Below are 20,516 nucleotides of genomic sequence, written 5' to 3'. Positions count from 1 at the left end.
TATTTCAATTTACAATCTCATAATTTAGAACTTTCTCCTTTGCAAAGAGATGAAATCCAGGAATGTATTCAGCTCTGCAATCTCTTTAAATTTACCACAAAATGAGAGCATGTCTCAGAGACTGCTCTTATCTATCTTACCTCCACTTCCCATCTCATCTTATTATATCATTGGCTCGAAAGACAAATCCTCGTTCTATAATGAGTCATTTGTATTCAGCGACACTTCAATTACTGGCAGCAAATTCTGGACTCTTTGGTCATTTAAACACACTGCCCTCATGTTTACAGATTACTACATCCTTGAAAACAACTCTGTGCTGAAGGCAGCATTGAAGTACAAAAGGATCCAACTCAGTGACTTCAGAACCGTTACGATGGAACATTTTGGTGAGAACAAAATGTTTCTCTGCTGTGATCACAGCTGAATTGATGATACAGGTGCATTAACTTTTCTGTCATGTCATTTTACAGACTTACCTTTGAAGATCTCCTACCCACCAGACTTCTCTGATTCCCAGCACTATGGACTACTGTTGCTGGTGTATGCACCACATTAGATAGTACAGAATACATCAGAAATGCATGCTGATAAACTATGGTTTTGTTCTGACGTGAAATCCTTGGACAAAGCTTTTATCCAAGGAGCAACAGAAGACAGGAAAGTGCCTATTAAGTGTTTGAGGGCCCAGTTGTAATCAAACCTCTGACACCCCGCATATAGATTAACCAAGGTCAATCACAATCTTTTGATTCTTCTTCACTTGCATTTAAATAATCAGCAAGTTCAAAAAATCTAGACAGAAAAGAATAAGTGTTTACATGCTACAGCTGCACATGTAAAGGATGAGGTTGGTGGAAAAATCCAGTGAGAAGACCAACCCCAACAATGATCCTATTAACAAACATCCAAAGCAGATTATTTCCCTGTTCCCCAGAGCTCCACTGTTATCCAACAACTATTAAAAACACATCAGTCAGCCACACTGGATGACAGCTGTCTTGGTAAATTACTAACACATAAAAAATGATATATTTGTGTTCTGTTTTTAAGGATTTCTGTCTTCCTTGAGAACTAACAGTCTTTGATATGTGTGCCACACACAGGTTAGGGAAGTCAGAAAGTTAAATAGGATAAATCAAGGTGTTGTCACAACATTGGTCTTTTCATGTTTTTAATTGCAGGTAATTTGGGTGGAATAATGCCAGTTCTGTACTGTAGTTACCAGGCTACTTAAATGACTCTCCAAAATATTTTACTTATCTGTGGCTCTTTTACTAATCCATTAAAAACACTGTGACTGATTCCCTCAAGCTTTTTAGCATTTTTCATTTGTACGTCCTCTGCTCTGTTCAGTGACAGCGCCCCTGGTGGTCAGGCTGTGAGTGACCTCTTCTCGCTCAGCTGGGACTCCGTGCTGGTCAGCTCAGACAGCGTCATCGTGGTTCGTCTGGACGGCCGGGGCAGCGGCTTCCTGGGGCAGAGGGTCCTGCACGAGGTTCACCACAGACTGGGGACTGTTGATGTTCAGGACCAGATCGCAGCAGTAGAGTATGTTGCCAGATTTGACTCGTTCTACCTAGTGTACAACCTTGAACTCTTATGTGACAATAATAATATAGTCCTATTTAAAACACTTGCAAATCTGAACAGCAGCTGTACTATCATATGTTGACAGTTTAGCGTTGAGAAGAATATCATCCTCTTCTTAATGTATCTACTGTGTGCACTAATAAAGATAACAGTACAAAATCCTTCACTTTAAATCTTACCCTCAAACTTTAAGCAATAAAAGTTCTTAATGAATTCATTTCGACAAACATGTTAGGGACTCACTGGCTGTGGTACAGACAGACGGGATGAGGCACTCACTCTGTAAGACGTCCTGTAATTTGTTGATCAGGGTCCATTTAGTAGCAGTTCTTGAGCTTTTGATTCTATGACATGATCCTCATGATCAGCAGATGGAGTTTACTCAGATATCATGCAGTCTTCGATGTGGAGATACATGATGTGCTATGGGTTGAAGGCTTCATAACAGCTGCTTGAGATAAGATTGTTTTCTCAACTTCTGTTTCCAAGGTCAAGATTGAACCTTGTATTTTGGAGTGACTGTACAATAGTGTTGGTGAAGATAAACTATGACTTTGAAGCGTTGCAGCTGGTTTCAGCTTTTGTTTTATAGCTCTTATCTCCCAGTACACATTTTTTTATTCCTTGTGGGTGCAAGCAAGAAGAATAAAGCTGGCACTGATTTTGTTTGCAGTTTCAGGAAATGTTTCTCTAGTTTGGCTTTCTTTGAGTTTTCTTATTGCTTATTATTTCACCCCAGTTTCTATGATTGAGATAATGTGTTGTTAATTTTATGTTATTTGCCACTAGCTACACTAAAGATTCAGCAAAAATAAGATTTACTTTATTGATAACACATTCATACAGACTGCAGTGTATTACTGGGGGTGGCACAGGGGTGCAGTGGTTAGCACTGTGGCCTCAGTCTGGGTTCAAACCTTTGGGTGCTCCAGCTTCCTCCCACAGCAATTGTGTTTGTGTTTGACTGGCTTTCACAGAGCATAGAGTACATGCTCTGTAGGTGCTCAAACACTCTGTGCTGAGTGAGTCACTTCATAAATGTCTTATTTTTCACTTTCAGTGAAGAACTTAGTTCCTTAGAACTTGCCTCTTGAAAGCCTAATTGACAGTTGACAAAGCAAGCTACAATGCAGCAGCAAGACCCCAATCGTAACTGAAAACAAAAGTGCTTCATAAAACTATTTTCTTTAGCTTTGCTTTCATGCCGCAGACATGATTGAAATGATCTGAATTTACAGCCTCACCACAGCAGTATCTGTTTCAACCAGATCTGCACACAGATAGCGCTCCACTGATCCCCCACAATGCCCCCAGGCGTGACTGCTGAACAATCTGTGACTGCTCTGCGTGCTCTGTTGAGATTGACTTTACTTTCATATTGTTTGGGGTCATATTGACACCAACAATTTAAGAGTGAATATTATTATTACCACTTTTAAGTTAACAGAATTTTATTTTATTGATTTGTTTGTTTAAATCTTAGACTTTTTCAAGTCTAAGCTGGTTAAATTCCAAGATATTAAAAATAGTTTTACCTCGAGTCATTTGTTTTACCATGAAGTATTTGAGCACATTTAAGAAAGAATGATCCAAGAATTATCATTTCATGTATCAAAATAAATAAAGTTAGGAAAATAACTGTTATGCTCTATAGGGAATTTTGACATACGTTTATCTTTTTTCTCAAAATCAGTTTCATAAAATGTGGAAAAGCCATGAAAAAACTATGCAACAAACAGGATGAAATCGATGCACAAAATTAAGGAGAAATTTTAACAATTTCAGTTGGTGGAATTGTTAAAACTGGCTGTGAACATGGCCATGTTTAAAGATGAAATTCAAATTGTAGAAATGTGGTCATGTCTGTTTTTCAGATACATGATGAAATTTCCCTATATTGATCGGACACGGATAGCAGTGTTTGGAAAGGTGAGCCCATGCTGTTGTATGTTAATAATTAGATGTAAATTAATTCTATGTTTTCCATATGAATATTATATGTTGCTGCAGGTGAGCCAAAACACATGCACAGATGTTGTCATGCTTGTCTTTCACAAATTAGATGTGAAATGTTTTCTTTCTGACAAAGTGCTGAAATTATGTTGCATGTTTTTCTCTTCACATTCCACTAATTCAGGTCAGTTTAAAGTTTTTACAGCTATGTTCTGTTACATTTCCAGTAAATAACGTCATTGACTGAACGTCATTTTTATTCTTTATGGATTTAGAGACTGAAGTAATATAATTGCTAATATTTCTTTGCTCAGGGTTACGGAGCATACATAACATTAATGATGCTCAAGTCTACTGACAGCCTCTTTAAATGTGCATGTGCAGTGTCACCGGTGACAGACTGGAGACTCTACGGTGAGTGCAAAATCCTTCCATAAGCCCTGCATCATGCTGAATTTGCATTTCGATCTTTTATCACATTTAACCAAGATTTCTTCTTATTTTCCATCTGGCAAGTTAGGTCTAAGCAAAACATGCAAGTACAAAACTGGTTACTATGTTTGTGTGGAGGCCTAAAGATGGTATTCTGTGGTGCTTTAGCCTTTGCTTGTAAAGAATCTGTTTACCTCTGACAGAAGGTTTTGTGAGGTGAATCACTTAGAGCAACACAAAAAAACATTTATAGACCAGTGTCAATAACATCCTTTACAATCTTAAGCTGACACAGAGGATGCTTTCACCTACACAAAGTTTTATTTCCTCCTCTCTGAAAGCATTTCATTTGGGCTCAAGATGACAGGAACTATGTTGAGGTACTTAGCTGCAGCTGATGTACTGTCTACTGGTGTCACTGTTACAAAAGTATCTTCTCATTTGCACAGCATCAGCGTTCTCTGAGCGATACCTTGGCATGCCATTACGAGACGACAGCAGATATCAGGTGCGTGTTTACTGCCTCCCTGCGCTTGTTTGCTATTGATCTCTGAAAGCGTAACACCACTGACACACCTACTACAGTTAAACTCCCACAGTTACTGAACGTTGCTGCTATCAAAGGCAGAAACCAGTGATGCTTTGCTTTTTCTTGTTTCTTTTTTTTTAATGCTCTGTAGGATTTTGTCACTGATCTCTCTTTGGTAACTGTGTGCACTGGTGTGTCAGATCATACACAGGAGCTTTCTTATAAGCTGCTGCAAAAAGAGCTGCATGCCGCTCTCAGGCCTCCTGCACAGACAAGACGTTTTGCTATCAGAGGTGTTTTTCGCAGCGATCGTTTTTGGAAAGCACCTTATAACCAAACAAACAAACAAATAATTCAGTGCTTTCAGTGTACTGCTGCTTTGCATTAACATCTTTTCCCTCACAATTCATTCAAACGGCAAAATTCTAAGCATAGAAAATAAGAATGGGAGATCCTTTATCACTTGAAAATCTCTAATTGGATTAAATGACTGTGTGTGTCTGCCTTTGTGTGTAATCAGGATATTATGTAATTTATGACAATGCCTTTCATTTGATCACACTTAGTATCTTGTAATTGCTTTTCCCAGTGCCAGTTATACTGTATCTATCAATCTATTATCTCCCACTATTTCTGATTTCCTCACAGTTTTCCAGTGTGCTGCAGAACGTTCAAGCACTTAGGGAGCAGACATTGATGCTAGTGCACGGCACAGCAGATGGTAAGAGAAAATAAATTGTGATAGAATGAAAATGCAGTATCTGTGGTGCATCACTGCTGAGCACAAAGAAGCCCACAGTCCTAGAAGGTAATGAGGCAAATTGTTTTTAATCAAATGATAAAAGGAAAAGCAGGTTATCTAAATTGATGCTGGGATTTCCAGAGGAGCGTATTAGCTGATGAACCATGCATGTTGAATTTGTTGAGGTATTTCCATCCTGCCACAATCTGATTTTTCTTCTTTTTCAGTCAGGGTTCAGCCCAAAACTTCCTGACATGTTTTCTTTCCTTATTCCCAGCCCACATCCATTTTCAACATACTGCTGAGCTCATCAAGAGCCTGGTGAAAGTTGGAGCAAACTACTCAATGCAGGTGTGTATCCCGAAGAGAACAACACCAAGGCGAAGTCTTTAGACTGCATTTGCAAAACATTTTGCGTCATGCCAATACAACACAGGCAAATATAATGTGAATGATGCATATGTAATTGCCTAAAAGTAGCAAAACATATTACATCTGCTTGAACCTGCCAAATAATATGTGCAAACAGTGCTGCTGCTGGGATGTCAGATGGATCTTATCTCATAACCCACAGCAGTGAGTATCATCAGCTTTGCAGACGGTTACAGAAAAGTTCATTTAAAATGCTTTCTAGAACAACTGGAGTAATCAGCCTGTAGAAAAGAATGGATCATCATCATCTGCAGCAGTCACGTAAATGTTTAACAGACAGGAAACATGGGGAGATAAAGGTGGCTGACATGCAACAAAGGTCTCAAGCTACCGCACAATCAAAGCAGGGACCCAGAAATACTGAATGTGCATAAAGAAATAAACTACTAGCACATGCACAGTCCTGGGTACAGTATTACAGTCTATTAGATTTTTTTTGAGCCAGAATCTAGTGGTCATAGGTACTAGTATTTAGGATAGATGTAAGATTTTTAAGTTGGCCTCAAAACAATCTATTTTTTTCCATCAACAGTACATTGATGTGTCCATATGTACAGCATGTGAGAATAGGTCTTAACCACTGTATCTCTTCCTACTCGCCGCGGTTCTGGAGATTTTCACCCACAACACAAAAATGCTGTAAGAAATGAGGACAAAATGCACAGTCCTTGTTTTATGCCAAAGTGCACTCCAGTGTTTAGGCTGAGACCCACAGGAGGCTTCAGTGTTCTTTAAAGATAGCATCTATTTTTCCCTTCTGAAGTGACATGTTTTAGTTGTCACATGTGTTGTTGTTAACTGGCTTTTACATATTTCTCAAGCTGTGTTCAGAGTCATGGATACAAATTTGTACTTTGCAGATTTGATACCTGGAGAGTATTTTTGCAGCTTGCAGTTGTGGGACACAAATAATTTGTAAAAAGAATTCTGATTCTGTGTTCGAGTTATATTTTGATTATATTTGTACATATGTGAAATCTTAGGGCCATGCCAGCATCGTTGTCCTCAGCCACCCCAATTTGTTCCTGCCTCATTTGCACCTTATAAGACATAAAACAAGGTCTGTGTCAGCATTTAGCTGGGTGGTCTGAAAGAGACGAGTAATGGGCATACAGTAAGTGTTTCTGAGATTTCTCCTGAAACCAAGCTGTGTCGAAATGGACATAAATGCACCATTTGCAAAGTGTATTTGAAGCCCATTTCTCAGATGACAGTTAGCACAGTAGGAGAAGTGCTGTGAGAAAAATTCTGAAAGAGCAGGGCTGTGTCATCGCCAGCTGGGCTAACAACAGCTGGCAAGGTGGTAAGTGCAAATAAAAACGTACTGTGGTAACCCGTGTTCATCAGTCAACCAAAGTAAAGCTCCATGTGTAAGATATTGTTACAAAAAGGCCACAGTGATTACATTACAGTTAGCAGCTCACCTACAGTACATAAGATACACATCCCACAGACGTATGCTTCACAGTTGGAATCCCTCCTCATTTCTGATTCACTCTGTGACCTACACATGGCTAATATAAGGTATGTGTCTAACTCAGCTTGACAAGGAATCCAGAGAGACAAAGTGACAAATGTGTATTTAACATGGTAACGTTGGAACATGGTACCTCAGGACTGCTGAAGCTTCAGATGAGACTCTGCTGAACAGTGCGTTTTTTGGAGTGTAGGAAAAGTTAACAACAACCACAACCGATTCTCACACACACATGGATCAATATTGTTTTAATACAAACTTGAAAAATTCCAAACTAACCCTTTAAGCCTGTAGTAACGGGTTTTTGAGTCACCTCATATAGCTGTTGTAGTGAAACTTGGATGCTTATCGACACATACAGCTCATATGGAGAAATAGTAACATCCACTGGGAGTCCTTGCTGATGACCTGGTGAATTTAAGTCCAATACAAATTATAGTTTTAGTTTGTATGGTCTCTACCAACCTGAGGACACTAATGATTAATGGGTTTTCATGCGCATGACTTCATTTTTGCACAACATTTGCCATCAGAATGATTTAAAAGATGCTATATTGCACCAGCTTCAACATTTAGCCACAGTGATTTGTGGTTTGTAACAGACACATTTCGTTAAGATGTTATTTGCTCAATAGCTTATTTCTGCAAACCATTGTTCACTAATTTACTCACCTTTTACCCACCAGATCTATCCAGATGAGGGCCATTTCCTGTCTCTGCAGAGCCAGCAGCACCTCTACACCACACTGACCGGCTTCTACAAGGAATGTCTAAAAGAGGAGTTACTACCACTGCCCGATGAGGAAGAAGAGGAGGAGGAGTAGGCAGGAGGCTTTGAGGGTCAGACCTTTGGCAGAGCTTGAGAGAATTTAACTAAAATCCATCAAGGCCTTTCGCATTTGGACCAAGTGTTTAGCCAGACATGGACACTGGGTTGGAGGTGTTAATGCTCTGAAGTGTGAGTGTGCTTGTGTGTGTGAGCACTCCGGTGTGTGACTGTGTATAAATGTGTTGAAAAGATAACTGAAGGACACAACAGTGACACTTGTATTACTGGGACTTGATGCAGGAACTGCCCTCCAGCATAAAGCCAATTCAGTTTCGGGATGCTCCATTTCTCGGCAAAGCACACAGAAGACTGCCTCCATCTTGTGCAGGTTCTCTGGGCTGTAGTCATCCACATTTATCCGAGTGCATGGTTCTTTTTTTCTCTCTCGAGCTCACTCTTTTTGCCATGTTGGTCTCCTTTGTGGTAGCACCTGGGAAGAAAAGAACACACATGGACACTTTTGGTCTCATCTCTTCATTTGGTTGTTGAATTGCTGCACAAGGAAATGCTCCAGTCATCTGCAAAAGTGTTTAGTCACACTAGTTCACCGCAACCGAGCCGATACTGAGTAAGTGCAATTTCCTGATGAAGCCCTCCACCTCCAACCTAAATGGAAACAATCTCCATGGGTCACACTTCATTGTACAGGGGACTTGTGTAGACATACATGTACAATGCCTTATGAGGTTCAACATACTGTAACTTTATGTGCTGGCATTAATAGTAATCTGTTAGCAGTGTAATGTTAACCTATGTCAACTCAGGTCCTTGAGACAAAGCATTGCAGTCAGTTTAGTATCTGAAACAGTTAGAGCACTATGTCAGCAGTGGTCATGAATTAGTTATGAATATTGGCCATATAGTCATTTCAGTTTCAGGCCACACTTCAAAAGATCTTATTGTCATTTAACCTTCTTTATCTAAAATCAAGTGATGAAAGGTGTGAGATCATATTTCAGTGCATTGCCATCAGATTTAAGAACTTTCTTGAAGTCAAGAGACATTGTCCCTGTTTCTGGACACTCGAGAGAAAAGAAAAAAATAAGTGGAAAAAAATGAAAATGGTTGTGCTAAGATGGAAAATTTTACAGTGTCAGTAAGGTGTTTGCATGTCTACAGGGAATGTGTCAATTGTTGCCACATTTTGTACAGTACAATACAGCAGAGTGTGTACATAAATATATTTTTGAGATGTCAAATCTCATAGAAAGTTTAGTCTATGGGGATGGATTGATTTGACCTTGACGTCTTGTACTTTATTTGTTTCTTTTCTGTTTTCCTTCCAGCTGTTGATTTTATTCTAAGGATGGATTTTGTAACGCGTCTTGTTCATTTTGCTGTTTGAACGGGGAAAGGGAAGGGTTGAGGTTTAGGGATTATTGTGATTGTCCTCTAGTGATGATTATGAATAAAAAACAGTGAAAAACAACGAGTTATACTAATGTAAAAGACACACCGTGCAGCATAGAATCGATTCAGCCACCTTTGTTTGTAGGATTGATTGTCTGAGAGGATGAAGAATCCAATCTTCTCAACAGTTCAATTTAATATTTCATCTATTTTTCATGATAGAAGTCACATTAAAGAGACTAGAGCACTCAGTCATGGCCACAGGGCACCTACATTAATGATTTTAGCAGCAAAGATCTGCATGTTTACTGTGTTTGCTGCCTCAACACTGTGTGTCTGTGCTCATTACCCAGTGCCTACGCTTGCTGGCCTGAATGGACGGCGTCAACTCTGCTGAAGGAAGAAAACTCATAAATCTGCAGGAAGTAGCCGGAGCTGGTTTTGGTATCTGTCAACAGCGCAGACGATGCACGTGCCAATATATTTTAATTCCACGAGAGGTTTTGGTTGTGTTTTTAGAGAACAAAATACCAAACTCGAGATAAAACTCCTCTAAGGAGCATTTGTTAGGTTTTTTTTATGAAACTCAAAAGTTTTATTCATCATATATACATAAAATCTTGACAATGTAGTTGAAATTCTTCAATTTATGCAAAGAAACCCACAGTTAATAATAGAAGTGTAACAAAACAGGACACAACATTAACTTGTAACATAATACATGACATATATTAATGGAGTAACACAGTCTCTAGCCAGTGACATCTGGCATGACGTCACTACTGTATAACCTACTTTAACAAAATATATATTGCCAGAAAGAACACAATTTTAGTGTAAACCATTTCAAGATACTATCACAGAAAAATCAGTTCCCTGTGGTGCCTGCAGCCGTAATCCTGTATGTACCATGCATACATTTTAAAAATGAATTTTTATTTTACGGCATGATCAACATATAGTATACAACACAGGCCCTATATAGAAATATAGTTTCAAATTGATGGCCTGAAGAGCTACTGTATCTAATATGATAGCACACACCCCGAGAGTGGAGCATATCATTTCTACTCCCTAATGTGATTGTGCACAGCTTGGAGTGAGCAGCAGCAGCCACACACTGACCTTACGTGCTGTCAGTAAGCCCTGTAACATCATCGGGACATGTGCAGGGTAATTTTTATTTATCATGGTTAATGAGTTGCATTCATGTGTTATTTTGTGGGCTAATTATTGTTTATGGATTAAAGTGTCAGATCAGTGATTCTCAAGGACTGGCTGGAGCGCACCTCCTAAACGTGGTGCTGGTCACTGTGTGGAAAAATGGGAGGTGTTGACGAGAAAGAGACTCCAGAACTGAGTGAGCTAAGGTAGGCTGCTGCTCAAGAGCGAGTGTGTGCACTGCACTCACTCCAAAATGTTTTAATGTGAATGTATCCTGTAAAAATGAGCAAAGTATGTTGTTATAATGAGAAAAAAAATTCTCATTTTAACAAGATACTTAATTTTTTTTCTCATGGTGGTAGCAATACAAGTCCAGTAGCTTTAGCCTGCTAGCTCATCTACACTCCACTGAAGAAATAAAGTCTGAAGTTCTGTAAACCTTGAGAAATATTCACAAAAACATCAGTGTTCACTCCACGAACATTTCTGCTCTACTTGTTTTCACATAGCATCTCGTAAATTTAAAGACTAATATACAAATAGCTGAAAGAAGCTCTGGTATCCGGTTTCCAAACAAAAACTCCATAATCCAGCACAATTGCTGTCATGTTTTTCTGCTGTCATGTGTGCAGATGTTTGCAGGTGAACCACAACTGGCTGTCAGATTTCATATTGTCACACATTTAGTGTGTCCATGCATGTTTGAAAGTTAGATTTCAGGGCAGCAAACAGACCTTCACCCTCTTCAGCAGTGGAGTGAGAAAACAGCCTGCTAGTCACAAACAGTGCACCTATATTTTGGGCAATCATTTGGTTTTATATGAATCTACCACTAGCAGCCACCTAGCTTAGCACACAGACTGGAGGAACAGCTAGCCTGAATCTGTCCAAAGGCGTTCCAGCATCTTAAACTCACCAAAAAGCACTTTACATGTATATCTCATTTGTTTCAATCAGTACAAAATCAGTGTGGTAAAATGACAAGTTATGGTTTTTAACTATGTGCTGAACTAGACTAGTTACAGTCACAGTGAAGTTTCCAGGCAACCAACAGAAACTCCAGTAAGCCAGTGTGCCGTGCCAAGAAATACTCCCAAATGTAATTATCCCACTGTGTTTGTAAACCAGCTATTGCTTCTCCTAATACCCATACTAATCATGATGTAGACTACTTCATACTGTACTCAAGTGATAATTAGATACTAAATCAAGATTATAGGCCAGATTTATATGCACACACATTTAATTTGACTCCAGTTTTCAAGATACAATGCAAAAAAACTAAAAATGTGTAAGAACTACTGACTATACAGATCAAATATGTACAGACAGTGGTGTGGTTAGCAGCTGTTAGCAGCATGGAGAGCAAGTTTCCACACAAGGAATTTGACTCCAGTACAATGGCTCTCGATGTGCTTAGAGAGGACAACAAGAAAACAAACAAACCAAGAACTAAACAAAAACTCTCGTTCTTCTCAGATATATTTATCAGATAAATATTAGGTGAGCTAATGCACTGAGGACTGGGGCTGTTCTCATGTTAAACAGTCATGGGTTAACTGGTCATCAGTGTGACGGCCCAGGGGAAGAAACTGTCCCTGTGCCTGGTTGTCTTAGTGCACAGTGACCTGTAACACCGTCCAGAGAGGAGGAGTTCAAACTGTTTGTGTCCAGGGTGTGAGGGGTCTGCAGAAATTTTCTCTGCCCTCTTTTTGACCCGTGAGGTGTTCAGGTCCTCCATGGAGGTCAGGCTGGCACGATGACCTTTTCTGAACTGACTGTTGTTGGAGTCTCTTCCTGGGTTGTTTGGTTGCAGAGCCAAACCAGACAGAGATGAGCAGAGAACAGACTCAGTGATTCCTGTGTAGAACTGTATCAGCAGCCCTGGGGCAGGTTAAATTTCCTGAGCTGTAGCAGGAAGTACATCTGTGCCTTCTTGGTGATGGTCCTTATTTCGGACGTCCACTTCAGGTCCTGGGAGATAGTGGAGCCCAGGACCCTTAAGGACTCCACTGCTGATACAGCGCTGTTGAGTAAGGTTTGTCCTGAAGTCCATTCATCTGCACTGTTTTGAGCATGTTCAGCTTAAAGGTTATTGTGACCACACCACAGGGACAGCTGTCACCATCTTAGATGAGACCATTGGTGTCAACTGCAAATGTTAGGAGTTTAACAGGGGGGTCCCTTGAGGTGTATTCATTGGTGTTGAGGGATAAGAGCAGTAGGAGGAGCACACATCCCCTGGGGGGTGGTTGTGCTGACTGTCTGGATGCTGGATGTGATTTTCCCCAGCCTCACCTGCTGCTTCCTGTCCATCAGAAATCTGGCACAGGCAGTGACCTGGGCCAGTTTAGAGTGGAGGACATCTGGGACGATGGTGTCAAACGTCAAGCTGAAGTCCACAAAGAGAACCTGGGCATAGGTCCTTGGGGAGCTGAGGTGCTGCAGGATGTAATGCAGTAATGCAATCATCCACTGACCTGTTTGCTTACTGTGCCCCTTTTAAATCAGTGTTATTGACAGCACTAACCACCACAGAATTACACTAGGCGGTCTGTAATAGACATGGACATTCAACAGGACAGTGCACAGATGTATTAAGAGAGCTGGATGTCGCTCAGCTGCCAAATTTTTCCTTTGTTCTTTGGGTACTGAAAAATCTCCTGTGGCCCACAAAGCATTCTCTCCATAGAACACCATTATAAAAGAGCAGTCTATAAACCTGCTGACAGGACACATCAAACTGCAAACACGATCACTGCTATTATTTATACGTTGAATATTAGTCAGGTTTTATATCTATAAAACTTTTCCAGAGCTGAGAAAAGAAAGATATCCTGAGGACAATGCTTTGTTTTTTGTCAGGAAAAATGAACAAGATGCTGATTTTTAGTGAAGATTTTTCGGCTCATGTGACAGGCAAGCAATTTTCATTCAAGTGACCTGGCACCATGTTTGAGTTCAGGATTCAGTTCTCATAATACATCCATGGTACAAAGCCAAAAGCCTCCCCAGGGCGATGCAGGAGATTCATAGAGGAGGCAATTAGCTTTAATTTTTCTACTGGTTCCAAAATAGGCCTATATGTTGCTCTAAACATGGCTTTTAGGAGCCATAGGAATATTAGTTAAAGTGAAATTTCACACTGAGCAGATAAGACAAAGTAGAAGGGAAAGCAGTTGATCCTATGGAAAAGCCAGATCCACTTACATCAATCCAGCACATTCACAGACAAACAGCAGGTACTGTAACAGTGGCTGCAATTATTGCTGGGGTGGCAAGAAATACACACACATGCTGAAGGGATTAAAATTATTGCCAAGCACAGGTGATATGAAAATCACCTCCCCCCACCTCCCTTAGATAAGTAAACCTGGTGTGTATACGCTCAATGGTTTCCCTTACTTTAAATGTGCTGAAAATCACCATAAGGTAATTCTTTGTCAGTCCTGTGACAGGACAACATGAGGATGCTCTGGTACTCCTGTGCAGACAATTTTCAATCTGCAATTTCTAATTAGACTTTATTGTAAGTATCTGAACACTGTTTTGGCTCTAAGGCTGGAAAGTAATGCAGTAAAGGCACCTGCAAAAACTCTTCTATGACAGATGTCCCAAAATTTGATATTGAACATAGTCACAGTAAATAATAGCAATCAGCAAAGATTATAATCCAAAATGGAAAAATACAAGTTTCTTTGACTCCCTGACACTGTAGACAGTACATGATACAAATATTTCAGTAAAACAATAATTATATTCTGAAGCATTAGATTACAGCAACAACACGTTTTCAGTTCCACAACTTCATTAACATGACCCTGGAATCACCATCACACTTATCTTACACGCTATAGGTCTTCAGATGTTCATCGATACTGGTGGAGTGCTTTTACAGACGGAAGGCCTTCAGGAAAACACAGCCTCTCATTATCAGCTCATCACAGCACTAGCTACACTTCTCACAAAACTGTCTTGCCACAGAAAGTTCTATGGGCTAGTTATCTTCTCTATCTTCCCTCTTCTGTGGTAGTTCAACCTCATCGTCCTTGAAGCAGCGCCTGAAGAAGGTGAGCACTGAGTTTAGCATGTAGTGCTGGCTCTTGACAGATGCAATGTTGTGTCCTTCATCTGGGTAAATCTGGGAAACAGGAGGTAAAGTGTACAGTATTTTTAATAATTTAGAATGTCTTTTATTCTGAATGTCAAACTCAGCATCAAACAGGAGGAAAAAGTGAATTTGTTTTTCTGTCATAGAGTTAGTGTGAGTCAAAGTAAACTCCAGAGAGTGTTTATAGCAGTGAAGACACATGTCCCCCAGTGCAGCCGTGCAACTCACTGAGGTGTTTTTAAAAGATTCTGGACATCAGTGGACCTCTATGACACAGACCAAAACCTCATATCATGCTGAGGATGCACACAGTACCCAAACACAACACTTGGAAAAAAATACCAGCAAAAATCTAAAGACTCAATGCACCAAAAACTATGTAACACTCCTGAACATAAGGGGTGAGGCAGGACTCCTAACTTGTAGTGTAGATGCAGCTCCTGCATCTGTTTGGATCTAGATGAAGTTCTGAGAACTGTCTAGAACCGCTCACAGTTAGTGGGCTGCTGCAGGTAGTGCACCTTGTGTCATCCTTTTAGAGAAATACTTTGAGAAAGGTATTGACACATTCATAAGGGTAATGTGATTGAGATGGATCTAGTAGGCACGCACAAGCCAACAATCCCATAACAAATATGACGGTACTGTCCCACTTCAAACCATCATCTTTCTTTAAACCATACCAAGTTGGTTTTGTGCATAAACCTGGTATGGTTTAATAGTGCAACCATGACAACAGAAGTCTGTCACATGACAATGACTGAGCAGACTAGGAGATGAAGTTTCAATGGTGTGAAAAAAACACAGCCCTCTCCACTGATTTCTATGGGGGACTGCGTTCACTGCAGCCAGCACCAGCACTGCAGGGTGCTCTGACAAAACAACGCAACCCTGTGCAGTGAAAACGTTGAATCTGGCTCAGCTTTCACCGCACAGGTTGCTCAGCAATTTTGTGAAGAGGCCTTTTGAGGAATCTCGTACTTAGAAATGTTTGGTTTACGAGGACTCCTGGTGTTAAGATAAGCTACTTTTAAGTAGAGTCTTAGATCTGTGCTGATGTGGCTGTGTGACCTGACTTCCCAGCTGCCTTTGTTGTATGTACAGTATGTGCACAACCAAACTTGTGATGACAGAGTGACTCCCAGCTGCCTTTGTTGTATGTACAGTGTGTGCACAACCAAACTTGTGATGACAGTGACATAAGAAAGGTAAGTGCCTGATAGAACTGTAAATACAACATCAAGGTCTGCTCTTGTTAGGAAAGTGAAATGAATTGTAACTAAGAAGAAATGGCAGCAGTCACCTGGAGAGTGTAGTTAACATTTGATGCAGACATCAGTTTGACCAACTCAGCAGAATGTTGGAAGTGAACAGAGGCTGAAAAAGAATAAGGCAATTAAAAGAGCTTAATCATGGCCTGATACAGCTACTCAGTCATTACACTTCCACAGCTGGGCAATTACTGAAACTTAACTGTAGTGCCAACACGTGCCCAGACAGAAAAAACTCAGAAGTTACTTCACATGTAACAGTACATTATAGTACACGGTGTCGAGGCCAGGGATGTAATCAGCACCGGCATTGCCACATTCAACCAATCAATGCACAGAAAGCTGAAGACAATTATTGTATACAAAGCTTTAACATGTAAAATCCTTTACTACACATTGATAGTAGCAACAGAGTAAAAATAAACAAATAATCTTTGAACCCCTTCGCACCCCGGTTTTGTTCACAAGCGTGAAAATGTTATATCCACATACTATTCTTGAACTCTGGTGAAAGGCAACACTTTGTGGTCATTTGAATTAGTAGTGATACCGAACCAAACTTAGAGAGGCACAGACTTGGTAAAAATGTTTTTACTCACCTAATTTATTTGTTTGTTTTCAAATGGAAACGTGACTGCAGGTGAAGCCAGACACAGTGGGGTTACAGCCACAAAGGTGAACAAATCAGAGCATTCTGAATGGTTCTGTCTAAGGCTGTGTCCAAGTAGACATTTGGAAACTCAAAAATGGCTCTAAGTAAAATGATAATATGGGTCTTTAAAACTGTAAAATACCCATACAGTTGAACTAAACTAGATAAACTACTCATAAGTGCTTATTTTGTAAAAAGAAGTGTGCAGTTCCTGCAAATGCTGTGTGTATTAAGTGCAGAATTCTAAGGCCATATGCAGTAAAACTGATAAAAATCTCCTTTGAAAACCCTAAGCAAAATTTATTTTGCTAACATATCTGTCAGTCATCCTGACCAAAGCATGTGCACACAGAAGACGATTAGGCTGTCTGCATCATGTTCTCGATGCTGTGATAAGGTTACTCACTCACAGACTGCTCAGTATGCATCACAAAAACCAAATGAGGACTTTTTTTCTCAGCACAACATGGTAGATGTGAAGACAATTTGTGTTTTTTAACCCTATGATGTACAGGATATTCTACACCTCTTAATGCACAAGACGAGTAAAAAATGACCTGCATTCATTTTCAGTAGTATTTCATCCATAGCTGAATGAGTCTTTGTAACATCTTTAAGGTAAATTTATGTCATTAACTCAAGACTTTAAGAAATAATCAGTTGCTTTGCTTTTTTTTTTTTTTTAGTAATTGTTTTATTTTGGCATGATTCAAACAAACGTGGCAGCTCTGTCAATGAGGAACAAAATACAATACTGTACTGCATTTTCAAATGGACACCAAGTCACAATCTCAAGCAAGTGTAGTCTGCATTTCACCTTATATTTAGACTGCTGTTTTTAATTGTTAGCCTGCCAATAAGCCTTATTATACATCTGTGTATCAGCTTGTATGTCTGTACCTGCATACTGATACTCACCATCTGCTGTTCCATGGATAATAAGAAAGTTCAGTGGACTCAGAGCTGTGATGTTACTGAGCAGACTGGAAATCTGCCAGAGACACTAAAAAGAATTACTCCTCCACAGACAGAAACAGCAGCAGTTTTGTTAGAATCAAAAGAACATCTCATTTAAAGCTCGTTAACAGTGAGTAACGTTAATTCCACTCACGCCTCAAGAGTTTGTGATCTTATGTTTATAAGAATGAACAAAGACTTAGGTTAATAAAGGAAACTCATTTTAGAACACAACCAGTTCCCATGAGTAAATATTCATACAGTAACTCCTTCAGCATGAGCATCAGTACATAAGCAGTATTATGGAGTACAGGGCTGCCAAATGGCAATGGCCTGTTATTGGCTGGAGGAGCTGCCTTTGTACAGCTGTCTCAGAGGTATGAGACAAGGAATATGACTTCCTGAGAGGACAAACAGTCGCCATGTTCTACAATGCCAGATTTGGCTTCACCAAGCCTTTTTGCACGTGCTGTTTGAATGAAAATAGCAGATGTGCTTGGATACTCCCACAAAGGTCAGAAGCAAGATGTTTTGTGCTGGATGATGCACTTGTGCAAATAAAAATGGTTCCTGTATTTGTTTTATATTGTGAATGCCACAATAACCTGCTGGACATGAGTCATGTTTGCATCCCAGACTGGTTTAGAATACGGCATAAAGCCAGAAGCATATACTGGTTGAGTTCTGGACTGAGACAAATGAGCATGTATGCTATCTGGTTACTCTACGTGAACAATTAATTCTGTTGTGACAATAATGGCACACTCAAAGAGATTTAATTCCAGATTAGTCTAAGAAACCTTCAAAAACCCCACTGACATCCAGTCGTACTTGGTATTTGTGATCCTCTTTCACCATGGGGCCAAAGTATTTCTCGGTGAAGGCTGACCCTTTAAAAAGAATAAAAACAAAAGAGTTAATGGGGAGACACTGTGAGTAGGAACAACACTGCTGTTTAAATTCACACACTATTCAGTCATGATAACACTCCCAGTGCTTTCTAATATTACTTCTTTACTCTGTTGGACATTGTAACTAATAGAACATGCCAGTGATGATTAATGCTGCTCCACTCTGTTTACTAACCTTCCTGGAATGTGTTTGAGATTATGAATCAGTGGATCAGAATTCCATTACATATACCTTAAATCTGAGAATGAATATATGTTAGCACTGTTAACTAAATATTTAAACTGTAGGCTGATCAGCTGTTGGCATCACTCAGTGATGCTTGTCCACCTTACCATAGAGCCTCCAGTTCGTTATAGGAGCCACAGCAATGCCACACTTGAACATCGAGCTATGGGAGAGGAGCAGGAGTGAGGACAGGAAGCCACCATACGCCTGGAACAAAAAAGAAAATCATTGCTTTCTATGTATGCTTTGTAAGAAACATTTTAGAGCTTAAGCTCTACTGCTGTCCAAACCCACCAGTGAGTCACGCTGCTGCACTGGGTGACGTGTTTCTTCCTCACAAAAAAACAAAGTGAAGTCCGTCTTATATCAAATAAAAGCTCTAAAGGCTAAGAACGACCATTACATTTTATAGTCTCTGAAGTAAGAGCTGACAGTGCATGCAGTGCACGTGATCTCTGCACCACTTCTCATGTCACACATAACAGTGTGATGAAAAACCATCTCACCCAGTGCAGCACTGTGGCTCAAAGGTGTGTTTTTAATAGTGTTCTTGGACAACAATGGAGCAGCTGAATGAGCTAAAGCAGGTTTTGGATTCACAGACATCACAGTGAGTAAACCGAATTCATTGTTGGTTTTAATCTTTGTATGGGATTTGTTGAAAGTAACAACAAAGTCACCGGCCTTATCTTTTAAATAAAGTGCATGATTATATATGTAAGTTACCTTTCCATAAACTCCAACTTTGTTCCCATTAATATAGGGCAGCCTGATCAGGTGCCTGAAAAATTAGAGTGAGTTATTTAAATAGCTGTTGTCACTTATTACACACGGATAAAGAAACCACAGACCTTTTCTAAGTTCTCAAGGAAAAAAAAAAAACATACTCCATAACAGTGATCTGGTCCTGAACATCAACAGTCCCCAGTCTGTGGTGAACCTCGTGCAGGACCCTCTGCCCCAGGAAGCCGCTGCCCCGGCCGTCCAGACGAACCACGATGACGCTGTCTGAGCTGACCAGCACGGAGTCCCAGCTGAGCGAGAAGAGGTCACTCACAGCCTGACCACCAGGGGCGCCATCACTGTGAAACGCCACAGGAAGTTCATTAACATCATAATGGTGCTTAAAGACAGTTTAGCACATTAACATAAACCTTATTTCTGAGTATTTGTTTTGAAGCTTAGTGGTTAATAAATACTATGTGGTTATCAGTCGAATTCTTAGAATATGATTCTGTATCAATTCAGTCAAATTCCATCAATAGGTAGATGAGTCAGTACAATAAGTATACATACATAACCAGTAAAAGTGGGTACTCCATTTTTTCATCCAAATCAACTGGTACAAGTAACTCCAGCCGAAGTTCTGCAAAATAAGTGAACAAGAGAATTTAGTGATTTTACACATTTGTCCTAAAGACTAACTATTTATGCTGCACATGATTCTAACTTGCACAGTGCATTTTGGAAATGGAGCTGACAATTTTGCAGTGCACTACATGTACATTTATCTTTATGACTATATCAAAGCTCAACACCCTGTACGGTCAGGTCAACATAATGTGAACCAGTGGGAGAAGGCTCTGAGGACAGCACTGTCGGTACAGTATACGTTAGCAGACATTACCATGGTGTGAACCACGAGGGAGCCTGGAGGAGCTCGGCTCCCCTGAATAAGACACGAGCTCCCCTGAAAACATGATTTGCAAATTTTGGTAGGTCTCAGTCTAAAATCCTGTATGTGCATGACCTCTGAATTCTAATGAATTAACAGATGCCATGAAAATCCCAAATAAACAAAAAATACTGTAAGAAATGAATTAGAATTTGACGACAAGGCGCCCACCTTGACTGTTTCCACTCAAAAGGCCCTCCACATGTATCTAT

The 20,516-nt window shown here is 40.0% G+C and overlaps 2 protein-coding genes across 6 annotated transcripts in view; one reads left to right on the top strand and one right to left on the bottom strand.

The window, feature by feature from the left end:
* Positions 1-9,432, top strand: part of dpp10 (dipeptidyl peptidase like 10) — a 208,487-nt gene extending 199,055 nt beyond the window's left edge. The window contains exons 18-26 of one of the 2 annotated variants that reach the window (XM_020620179.1): positions 291-389; positions 474-543; positions 1,357-1,551; positions 3,468-3,522; positions 3,861-3,960; positions 4,428-4,486; positions 5,156-5,228; positions 5,527-5,600; positions 7,845-9,432. In XM_020620179.1, the coding sequence (XP_020475835.1) occupies positions 291-389; positions 474-543; positions 1,357-1,551; positions 3,468-3,522; positions 3,861-3,960; positions 4,428-4,486; positions 5,156-5,228; positions 5,527-5,600; positions 7,845-7,982 (863 nt within the window). In that variant the 3' untranslated portion in view covers positions 7,983-9,432. The remainder of the gene's footprint in view (positions 1-290; positions 390-473; positions 544-1,356; positions 1,552-3,467; positions 3,523-3,860; positions 3,961-4,427; positions 4,487-5,155; positions 5,229-5,526; positions 5,601-7,844) is intronic. The other variant, XM_020620180.1, reaches the window with a different exon arrangement.
* Positions 9,433-13,389: 3,957 nt separating this feature from the next.
* Positions 13,390-20,516, bottom strand: part of LOC109971757 (inactive dipeptidyl peptidase 10-like) — a 78,732-nt gene continuing 71,605 nt past the window's right edge. For 2 of the 4 annotated variants that reach the window (XM_020620204.1, XM_020620207.1), the window contains 8 exons: positions 19,926-19,995; positions 19,517-19,711; positions 19,356-19,410; positions 18,737-18,836; positions 18,324-18,382; positions 17,454-17,538; positions 15,916-15,989; positions 13,390-14,642 (listed from right to left, as the gene is read on the bottom strand). In XM_020620204.1, the coding sequence (XP_020475860.1) occupies positions 14,499-14,642; positions 15,916-15,989; positions 17,454-17,538; positions 18,324-18,382; positions 18,737-18,836; positions 19,356-19,410; positions 19,517-19,711; positions 19,926-19,995 (782 nt within the window). In that variant the 3' untranslated portion in view covers positions 13,390-14,498. Of the gene's footprint in view, positions 14,643-15,915; positions 15,990-17,453; positions 17,539-18,311; positions 18,383-18,736; positions 18,837-19,355; positions 19,411-19,516; positions 19,712-19,925; positions 19,996-20,516 lie in introns of all 4 variants that reach the window. The other 2 variants (XM_020620205.1, XM_020620206.1) reach the window with 2 other exon arrangements.

The sequence above is a fragment of the Monopterus albus genome, unplaced genomic scaffold, assembly GCF_001952655.1.
Source record: "Monopterus albus unplaced genomic scaffold, M_albus_1.0 scaffold234.1, whole genome shotgun sequence".
In the NCBI taxonomy this organism is placed as follows: domain Eukaryota; kingdom Metazoa; phylum Chordata; class Actinopteri; order Synbranchiformes; family Synbranchidae; genus Monopterus; species Monopterus albus.
This window is presented reverse-complemented; position numbering and strand designations above follow the sequence as displayed.